The following is an 11365-nucleotide window of genomic DNA, read 5'->3' as shown; positions in this document are numbered from 1 at the left end:
CCGTCGCGGAATCTCCTCCTCCTCAGCAGCCTCCTCCTCAGGAACCTCGTCTGCCCGGCAGCAGACCATCACCGCGTCGGTGAAAGCCTGCTCCAAAGCCTCCTCAACCGCACTAGCGTCTACCTCCATGGGAGTCCTCCCGGAAGTAGAAGCAGCATCACCTGCAACATTAAAGCAAGTTTAGGCCGCGTCACGTGACGACAAGCCCTTGTTAAGCAGTTTTTGAGCCTCCGGAGCCCTCGAAGCTATCCTTCCTGGCCATCCTTGGCCATGTTCTCACCAATTCAATCGCTCATGTGACAAATTGGGTCAAGTCAAGTCAAAGTCAAAGTCTAGTTCCGAGTTCGAGTCGAAAATTCGGCAGCATTTCGCTATAATGACGATTATGCCCTAAAAGGTGTCCTGCAAAAGTCGTCACCAACCAAAATTCCGAGATGACAGGAAGTTTACCCATCACCCAAGGGTCCCGAATATCAAATTTCATCACAAATGGGCAATCCTAAGGCCGTCTTCGAAGCCATTTTCGATCTAGCTGTGAAACCGTCTCAAAATTCGCTCAAGGGCTCGAAACTCGATGAAAATTCAAAGTAAATACATGGTTATGTTCCTAACATTGCCTACTACTCATTTCTAGCATCTATTTGGCAAGACAAATCCATTTGGGGAAAAGCCCCAAATTTTCGATCAATTGGGTCGAAAACCCTACTTATTGCAGCTCAAAATTCAACGAATATGGAAGATTAATGCAAGATTAAAACACATACCTCGATTAGTCATATTTCAAGCAAGCTTTTGAATCCAACCTTGACGGAAATGGTGAGGATTTGAGAGAGAAATTGAAGGATTTGTGTTTCGAAATAATGAAATAAGGCCCTTCTGACTTCGCGTTTTTACGCGGAATTGCTGAATTGGGGAACAGACGCAGCAGGTGCTGCGCCTCTTCCAAGAGACGCAGCTCTTGCTGCGCCTCTTCCTTGGTTTCCCTCCTGATGGATTTTCAAAAATCCGTTATGAGTTCGTTATTCGTGGGCCCATCTTTGGTGCGCCTCTTCCTCGATGACATTTTATCACTTTGGTCCGTTTCGACGATTTCCTTTCGTTCCGGCCCGCATTTTATCCAGTGCGACAGTATTTCGCAGTATTGTCCGAGTTCAGTTTATCCCGCACAGCAGTATTTCGCAGTATTGCTCAACCATTTTGTCTAGCGCGATGGTATTTTGCAGTACTGCTCGCTCGAGACTTTCTTTCGCGACGATTCAGATGTTCCTAGTCGTCAAATCATTTTACCCGCGTGAGTAGTATTTTGCAAGATCTTTGCTCATTCAAGGTTTCCCATACGACGATCAAGATGTTCCTCGTCGTCGATATGTCCCCAACAAGAGTTCGCTTGAGACCGACGCAAGCAGATTCAACTTCCAAGTTTCGCCAGAATTCGCTCAAGACTGACGCAAGCGGATTTTCCCCAGCAGTTTCTACCGACGTCCTGCTGTTTTCAATATCTCTTATTCCCCGCGAAGTTCGATTAAATCTCAGGTATGGTCTCTTCTTATGGCTGGCGAGCTTCCTTACGTAGTCTAATGGACTTTAAACGACCCTCCCCGATAGTCGACAGACTCTAAAATGTTCCCGACAACAGGTCCTTGGTTCAGACCCTTCGAGCCGCCTCGCGTCGCCATAGTCGTCAGGTTGTAATCTTCGATTGACCTGATGGCTATACTTTGACTTTCGCCTTGTCCAAGCCTCAGTCAAAGTGGGGGCTCTGTAGACACCTCGTTTCGCACCCTCGCAAAACCACCCGGTGATGATTGGGCCGCATGCTTGATACGCGGAACGATTAGTGACGGTTCGTAAGATTATCGTCAAGTGATTGCTCAAAAATTAATGTCAACCTCTTAGTTGTCATCTACGTGCCGATACGGTCGTTTTGACAGTAATTAGAGTACATTCGGAGTCCGGGTCAAAAACCGTCTCCATTTTTCGATAGTTTGTAAAATCCCGAGTCAGAATGTTCTGGAATATTCCGGATATTTCTATTCCATATTTCTCAAATTTTATCTTTTGGCAAATAATATCCCGTAATATTCAAAAGATAATCGAATTAAATCCGTCCTACCATAACTTAAACACGGAAATCTTTCTTAAACAGGAGGAAACCTCCGGGAATAGACGCAGCAGCCAGTCTTGCGCCTCTTCCAAGAGACGCAGTGGCTGCTGCGCCTCTTCCCAGGCCCTTCTTTGCATGATTTACGTATCTTTTTTTATATCTTTCCGAGATTCGCTTCCAAAGAGTCTCCGAAACCCTATTCCTTCACGTGATTAGTATAAATAGGAGCCTTTGTTCCTCATATTTCTCACGCGAGTGTCCGCCCTTCTCTTCTCCCTTTGCATTCTAGACTTCGTTCTTACTAATTGGCGCCTACGTGCTTGAACCTTCGACCACGTAAGCTCGGATCTTTCCGGGTACCAGCCTCTCCGTTGCATGACCGACCAATTTGACCACTACACTCAATCAATCTTAATTAATCAATTTGTTTTAATCGTTTTCCTCTTACGAGGGCACTCTTTCATTGCATTCGCGTCGAGCATTCACTAATCGATTTTCTTAGTTCATCTCGTTCCGTCAACATGTAAGTCTGAGGGTGTAATAATTCTCTTTATTTATTGTTATTTATTTTATTGTAATCACCGTTGTAAGATTTATGTCGAAAGCACCTCATTAAAACCGATTTCTAAAACCGTCTTTAAAGCTTTTTTTGCGGATTTCTAGTAGACAGACAGTCGAGAAAAGACGCAGCAACTGCTGCGCCTCTTCAAAGGAGCGCAGCATCTGCCGCGCCTCTTTGTGAGGCTGCCGCAGTTCCTGCTTCTTTTCTTCTTCCTCCGTCCTCTGCAATTCGTATCAAATTTATTTGTTTTGTTTGTTCGTCTGTTAATTCTCCGTCATAAAATCATAATAATTAGCATGTATATTGTGTCATATATTTCATCATCCATTCACATGTTTAATTCATCTAATCCAACTTAAATCCCAAGTAATTCATATTTGCGGGTTTTCGTCATTAAGTTCAATTCGAGTTTTAGAGATTCAATTCGTTCGTATTGGGTTTCTGGGATTCATTGTTGATATATTTTTATCATGTTCATTGTTAGTCCGCCATCAATTCATCATGTTTAGTTAATTATTCGCTTGTTTAATCCTTCATTAACATCGACCCTTCACATAAGTAATCCGTCTTATCCCGTCTTAATCGTGTTTGCTATTTTATGACCCTCAATCATATGTAAATAATCTGTAAATCACTTTCATCCGACTAAGTAATCTAAATCAATCCATTAATTCACTAATAAACGTTAACAATTGCAGTTTTGGCTTCACAGCCAGAGTTCGTCCTTGGGATGGACGCAAAGAATCGCTGCGCCTCTTCTTCAAAGGGCGCGATTACTCTTGCGCTGTTCCGGGACGACTTCTGTCCCCGAACTCCTTTTCGCCTTGACCTAGTTTACTTAGCTACGTATTAACCTACTATTATCCGTATTATCACCTTCGATCGTCGTGTTTTATTCTTTTATTTCTTTTTCTCAAATCATCCGTTTTAAAGGTATTTTCGACATAGATCGCCTAATCCGTTGTAATTATTGTAATTTATAATTGTTTTATTTCTTTTATTCATTTGTATGCTCCCACATGTAAATCTACATTAAATCCTACTTCGACCCCAATTGTTTGCCTAATTAATTGTTCACCGACTTAGTTAATTTCACATGTTAGGATTAATCTATTGGATGTTGCATTGCATGCATATAGCCGACGATATATCAAGTACGAATAAACTCCCTAATCATTAGTAGAGGCCGCTATCGAGGCGGGCGGGATTAGGTGTTCGATCAAAAGAGCTTCCTAATACGTACCCTCACCCCTTACTCCAGATCTCCGTGAGCACCCGTGTTCATTGGCATCCGCGAGAGTCATTCTAGACATAGAATGCTAAGGGTAACGATTGCTTAGTGTTCATGTCACTACTTTGTGTCTTGACATGACACGAGGTATTCGAACGGTTCCAATTTCCCATAAAAATTGGTGGCGACTCCATACAAAATGCAAACGCTTGTTTTCGAGCCCCTTCACTCACCAAGCGCCCCCGTGGGCGGCCCGCTGTCCACAACAGCGCCAGGAGAAGTCCCCTTCTCCATCAACTCCGGACGAACCATGGCCCTCATGAAGCGGATAAGGACCGCAAAACCAGCAGTGACCCAATCCCAACGCCCTAGGGAGCTCAGGTCAGCAAGAAATGGAAGAAGCTTCGTCGACAGCCTCTCACCCTTGTCTCCGAGGTAAATCGAAGACAAGAACCACCAGAGCCACAAGCGAGCCCTCTGCTCAGCTGTACAAGGAGGAGGAACCGTCTCCCTCCCGTCGATCACCACCGATGCCGGGGTCTTCCCCGCGAAGTAATCTCGAACATAGGTACTGGGTACCAAGCCCGGCACCGCAACAGCCTTCGGCGACAGGTTCCAGCCGATCAACCTCCTCGCCTCGGCCGAATCCGCTCTCATGCCGTCTCCGGCCACATCATCTCCTCGATCCCACTGCGGACGAGAAATCATGCCGTAATCCTCCAAGGTGACTCCCACCTCACCAAAAGGCAGGTGAAACGTGGAAGTCGTATCCCAAAATCAATCCAAGAAAGCGCGGACCAGGCTAAGGTTGGCCCGCAACTTCCTCTTCACGATATCCCTCCGGACTGAACCGCAGAGGACCGAACGCTCCACGCTCGATCATGGCCTCTCCTCCTCCGATGACCGCTCGTAGTGCTCTATCGCCGTCGTGTACCCCGAGAACGACCGGATATTCCCGGCCTCCTATTATGATTCGAAATAAAGCTATCTTTAATTTTGAAGTAAATTTGAAGGAAATTTGAGCAAAAAAAAAACAGAAAGAGGATAAGTAATGAGTTAGGGAATTCCTATTTACCAAGCTCTTCACCGTCCTGTAGGACAAGTGACCCTCTGCAGCCCACACAAGGTGCCTACTCTCCCGAGTCTCGGCCACGTGGGAGCTCCTCTCACCGACGACCCCCTCGTCCGAGGTGGGCCCGTCGCGGAATCTCCTCCTCCTCGGCAGACCTCCTCCTCGGGAACCTCGTCTGCGGCGGCCATCACCGCGTCGGTGAAAGCTCGCTCCAAAGCCTCCTCAACCGCATTGGCGCGTCTACCTCCATGGGAGTCCTCCCGGAAGTGGAAGCATCATCACCTGCAACATTAAAACAAGTTTGGGCCGCGTCACGTGACGGCGAGCCTTTGATTAAGAAGTTTTCGAGCCTCCGGAGCCCTGGAAGCTATCCTTTCTGGCCATCCTTGGCCATGTTCTCACCAATTCAATCACTCACGTGACAAATTGGGTCAAGTCAAGTCAAAATCAAAGCCTAGTTCCGAGTTCGAGTCGAAAATTCGGCAGCATTTCGCTATAATGGCGGTTATGCCCTAAAAGGTGCCCTGCAAAAGTTGTCACCAACCAAAATTCCGAGATGACAGGAAGTTTACCCATCACCCAAGGGTCCCAAATATCAAATTTCATCGCGAATGGGCAATCCTAAGGTCGTTTTCGAAGCCATTTTCGATCTAGCTGTGAAACCGTCTAAAAATTCGCTCAAGGGCTCAAAACTCGATGAAAATTCAAAGTGAATACATGGTTATGTTCCTAACATTGCCTACTATCCATTTTTAGCGTCAATTTGGCAAGACAAATCCATTTGGGGGAAAAGCCCCAAATTTTCGAGTAAATGGGTCGAAAACCCTAATGTTTGCGGCTCAAAATTCGACAAATACGGATGATTAATGCAAGATTAAAACACATACCTCGATTAGTCATATTTCAAGCAAGCTTTTGAATCCAACCTTGACGGAAATGGTGAAGATTTGAGAGAGAAATTGAAGGATTCGTGTTTCGAAATAATGAATTAAAACCCTTCTGATTTCGCGTTTTTACGCAGAATTGTCAAATTGGGGAAAGGACGCAGCAGGCGCTGCGCCTCTTCCAAGAGACGCAGCTCTTGCTGCGCCTCTTCCATTTGTTCCCTCCTTACGAATTTTCGAAAATTCGTTATGAGTTCGTTATTTGTGGGCCCATCTTTGGTGCGCCTCTTCCTCGATGACATTTGTATCATTTTGGTCCGTTTCGACGATTTCTTCGTTCCGGCCCACATTTTATCCCAGCGACAATATTTTGCAAAGATATCGTCCAAATTCATTTTATCCCTCGCAGCAGTATTTTGCAGTATTGCTCATTTTGTTTCAGCGCAGTGGTATTTTGCAGTACCGCTCACTCAAGACCTTCTTCCCCGACGATCAAGATGTCCCTAATCGTCGGTGTATTCCCCAACAAGAGTTCGCTTGAGACCGACGCAAGCAAATTCAACTTCAACCTCAAGTTTTCTTGCCTGAGTTCGCTTGAGACCAACGCAGGCGGTTTTTTTTTCCCCCCAGCAGTTTCTACCGACGTCCTGCTGCTTCCAATATTTCTCGTTTCCCGCGGAGTCCGACAGGGTGTCATTCTCCAGAAGTTCCTATACCCAAAACTTAGTTACCCTTAGGTCGAAACTTATATTTGACCTCCTTCCCGTCAATGCTTTCTTTTAGGGTCCCACACCCTAGCACCATCCTTATATAACTTTTAGGTCTTACCCTTAGCTCCTACGCTTAACCTTAGCTCCTATGCACCTCCGAAAGCATCTCGAGAAGAAGTCTCAGGTATGGTCTCTTCTTATGGCTGGCGAGCTTCCTTACGTAGTCTAATGGACTTTAAACGACCCTCCCCGATAGTCGACAGACTCTAAAATGTTCCCGACGACAGGTCCTTGGTTCAGACCCCTTGAACCGCCTCGCGTCGCCATAGTCGTCAGGTTGTAATCTTCGATTGACCTGATGGCTATACTTTGACTTTCGCCTTGTCCAAGCCTCAGTCAAAGTGGGGGCTCTGTAGACACCTCGTTTCTGCACCCCTCGCAAACCACCCGGTGATGATTGGGCCGCATGTTTGATTCGCGGAACGATTAGTGACAGTTCGTAAGATTATCGTCAAGTGATTGCTCAAAAATTAATGTCAACCTCTTAGTTGTCATCTACGTGCCGATACGGTCGTTTTGGCAGTAATTAGAGTACATTCGGAGTCCGGGTCAAAAACCGTCTCCATTTTTCGATAACTGTTGAATCCCGAGTCGAATGTTGGAATGTTAGGATATTTCTATTCCATATTTCTCAAATTTTATCTTTTGGCAAATAATATCCCGTAATATTCAAAAGATAATCGAATTAAATCCGTCCTACCATAACTTAAACACGGAAATCTTTCTTAAACAGAGGAAACCTCACGGGAATAGACGCAAGCAGTGTCTTGCGCCTCTTCCAAGAGACGCAGTGGCTGCTGCGCCTCTTCCCAGGCCCTTCTTTGCATGATTTACGTATCTTTTTTTTATATCTTTCCGAGATTCACTTCCAAAGAGTCTCCGAAACCCTATTCCTCCGTGTGATTAGTATAAATAGGAGCTTTCGTTCCTCATATTTCTCACGCGAGTGTCCGCCCTTCTCTTCTCCCTTTGCATTCTAGACTTCGTTCTTACTAATTGGCGCCTACGTGCTTGAACATTCGACCACGTAAGCTCGGATCCTTCCGGGTACCAGCCTCTCCGTTGCATGACCGACCAATTTGACCCACTACACAATAATCAATCTAATTAATCAACTTGTTAAATCGTTTTCCTCTTTCGAGGGCACTCTTTCCTTACGTTCGCGTCGAGCATCACTAATCGATCTTCTTAGTTCTTCTCGTTCCGTCAACATGTAAGTCTGAGGGTGTAATAATTCCTTTATTTATTGTTATTTACTTTATCGTATCACCATTGTAAGATTTATGTCGAAAACACCATTAAAACCGATTTCTAAAACCGTCTTTAAAACCCTTTTTTTACGGATTTCCAGTAGACAGACGAAGAGAAAGGACGCAGCAACTGCTGCGCCTCTTCGAAGGAGCGCGGCACCTGCTGCGCCTCTTCGTGAGGCTGCCGCAGTTCCTACTTCCTTTCTTCTTCCTTCGTCTTCTGTTATTCGTCAATTATTTTTGTTTGTTTCGTTTGTTTGTTATTAATCCATCATATTAGCATATAATTCATATGTATATCGTATATAATTCATTCACATGTTTAATTGTTCCGACTTAAATCCTAAATAATCAATGTTTACGGGTTTTCGTCATTAAATTCAAACCCGGATTTTAGAAATTCAATTTGTTCATGTTGAGTTTCTGAGATTCGTCATTGATATATTTGCATCCATGTTTGTTTCATTCATCATGTTTAGTCTAATCAATTAATTAATTTGTTTAGTTGTTTGTTGATTTCATTCATTAACATCGACCCTTCACATAATTAATTCGTTTATTTCCGTCTAATTCATGTTTTACTGTTTTTATGACTTTAATCATATGTAAATAATCTATTAAATCACTTCCATCCGAGTCAATTAATTTAAATCAATCATTAAAATTAACCAATTGACAGTAACGGTTTGCAGTTCCGGCTTCACAGCCAGAACTCACCCTTGGAACAGACGCAAAGAATCGCCGCGCCTCTTCCGAAGGGCGCGATTACTCGCTGCGCTACTGTTCCTGTTCGGTGATTTTCGTCCCGAACTCCTTTTCTGCCTTGACGTAGCTTAATTAGTTTACGTATTAATTAACTAATATCCGTATTATCACCTTCTGACTTGTTCGTATTTTCTTTCTAATTTATTCTTTTATTTCTTTTTCTCAAATTATCCGTTTTACAGGTATTTCCGACATAAATCGCCTAATCCGTTGTAATTAATGTAATTTCCTTTAATGTAATTTTCTTTTATTGTATTTATCCTTTTGTTTGTATGTCTCACATGTAATTGAATATTAAATCCAATTTCGACCCAATTGTATGCTAATTATTTGTCAACCGACTTAGTCTAATTCACATGCTAGGATTAAAACTTGGATGTTGCATTGCATGCATTACAATCGACAATATATCAAGTACGAATAAACTCCCTAATCATTAGTAAAGGCCGCTATCGAGGCGGGCGGGATTAGGTGTTCGATCAAAAGAGCTTCCTAATACGTACCCTCACCCCTTACTCCAGATCTCCGTGAGCACCCGTGTTCATTGGCATCCACGAGAGTCATTCTAGACATAGAATGCTAAGGGTAACGATTACTTAGTGTTCATGTCACTACTTTATGTCTTGACATGACATGAGGTATTCGAACGGTTCCAATTTCCCATAAAAATTGGTGGCGACTCCATACAAAATGCAAACGCTTGTTGTTTCCGAGCTCCCCTCGTCCCAAGCGCCCCCGTGGGCGGCCCGCTGTCCACATACATACAAAACATTATTTAGAGCAAGTGTTTTCCCCGAGGTGAGTTTGAGAAAGATCTTGCCTTTGCCTTTGATCGGTGCGGATGAAGAGTTACCCATGAAAACGCATTCCCCATCAGCTACCTCCTCGAACTCAGCAAATAACCCCTTATCAAAGACAGAGAGGTGTCTAGAAGCGCCAGTGTCCAAGACCCATTCAGCAACATTACCCACCACATTAGCTTCCACAACCACAGCAGCAATGATGTCATCAGTCACAGCATTGGCTTCAGCAGATTTCTTTTCGGAGCATTGGTAGGCTTTGTGACCAGCTTTTCCACAGACATAGCAAACAATTGGCCCCTTTGGTTTCTGAATCTTTGCAACTGGTTTGGTATGCTTCCTTGGACCATTTTTCTTAGCAGGACCCTGATTCTTCCCCTTAGCAACCTTGGCCTTACCCTTACCCTTGAATTTCTCAACATTGGATGGACCACTCGACTCAACCATATTAGCCTTGACAGAAGCATTAGAAGCATTTACAGACACACTAATGGTTTTGTCTTTGAGACGATTTGCCTCCTCGGTCCTCATGTGACTCACTAATTCTTGGAAGGAAAGGTCTTTTTTCTTATGTTTCAGATGGTTTCTATAGTCAGACCAGGAAGGGGGAATTTTTCCAGTAACACATTTGCTAGGAAAATCTCATCTAGTTTCATCCCTTCATTAACTACGTCAGCACATAAATTCTCATAGACATGAACTTGTTCCATTATAGGTTTGTCATCTACCATCTGGAACCCCAGCCATTTCCCAACGACATACTTCTTTTTACCCGCATCATCAGCCCCATATTTTTTCTCAAGTAATTCCCATATGGTTTTAGCAGATTTATGAACCATAAACAAGTCAAATAGGGTATTAGTCATAAGATTAAGGAGGTGAAACCTAACTGTTTTGTTATCCTTATCATGTTTTTTAATAGCCTCTTCATTTGACTTAACAACAGAAATTACAGGAGGGGTCGTCTCAACAGATGGTGCAGCGATTTCGGTTACGGGAGCAGGAGGGTCAGAAAATAAAATGTAATCAATTTCAAACTGCTCAAAAAACATCAGTAACTTTTGAGACCAACGCTTATAGTTCTGACCATCTAAGGGTTCGACTTTTGACAAATCAGGAGCATTTTTTGACATGATCGACATTGTTACAACAAGACAATATAGTTTTCAAATCGTATTCGGCTATGCCATTATTTTAAACATCTCTTCATTCAAATCGAAATAAACAATATCCGTTTTCACAACTCGACTTGGACAATATTTGTATTGGATAACCCAATGAGGTAATCCACAAATAACCTTTCATATATCGCCATGGGTAAATACCCATCCAATAACCGGAATTGATCAGTTCGGACAAAACATCTCCTTTCACTACCGTACTTGAAATTATAGAAGTAAACGTCAATATATCCGCTACCTCCATAAGTTGGTGTAATTGGATAATAGGTTTCACTTTCGCACGAGTCGTACCCACTTTCGAACAATTCGAACCCAACGATCACAACATACTCATCCTTACTACTATCGTAACACAACCCAAATAAATACGAGTAGTAATGATCAAAATCACTTTTAAACTCAAGTATTGTTGGAATAAAATTGCAAAGAACAATGTAAAAGGAAAAGAGATAACCGATTCGTAGTGACGTGGTATGAGAGCCATCGCCTTGAAAACTATATTTCCGGTATGACCGTGGTGACGATCAGCAAATGACCGGTAGTTCCCCAAGGATTTACACTCCGCACTCGACACGCCCACTCGAGACCGAGAGCATTGGAACGACGAATTTATCTTTACCTTAAATTATAGAGAATGAAGAGAGGAAGAGAATTGTTGTGTGTGTTTCTGAAGTGAGGAAGACAGCTCCTTTTATAGGAAAACGAGAGGAGCAGAAGAGCCAAAACGGCAGCACAGTCAAAGGTGC

The 11365-nt window shown here is 43.5% G+C and overlaps 1 protein-coding gene across 1 annotated transcript; it reads right to left on the bottom strand.

Annotated features, from left to right (window-relative positions):
* Positions 1–10013: 10013 nt before the first annotated feature.
* LOC141620936 (uncharacterized) lies at positions 10014–10580 on the bottom strand. Its single transcript, XM_074437678.1, has one exon. The coding sequence runs from the start codon at positions 10578–10580 to the stop codon at positions 10014–10016; it is 567 nt and encodes a 188-aa protein (XP_074293779.1).
* Positions 10581–11365: the final 785 nt, after the last annotated feature.

This window comes from Silene latifolia, chromosome X (genome assembly GCF_048544455.1).
Source record: "Silene latifolia isolate original U9 population chromosome X, ASM4854445v1, whole genome shotgun sequence".
NCBI classification, from domain to species: Eukaryota; Viridiplantae; Streptophyta; class Magnoliopsida; order Caryophyllales; family Caryophyllaceae; genus Silene; species Silene latifolia.
Note: the sequence above shows the minus strand (reverse complement) of the source record. Positions and strands in the feature narration are given on the sequence as shown.

Bases quoted from the DNA above. Each gene is read 5' to 3' on its own strand.
- LOC141620936 (XM_074437678.1), bottom strand. From the start codon at position 10,580: ATGTCGATCATGTCAAAAAATGCTCCTGATTTGTCAAAAGTCGAACCC.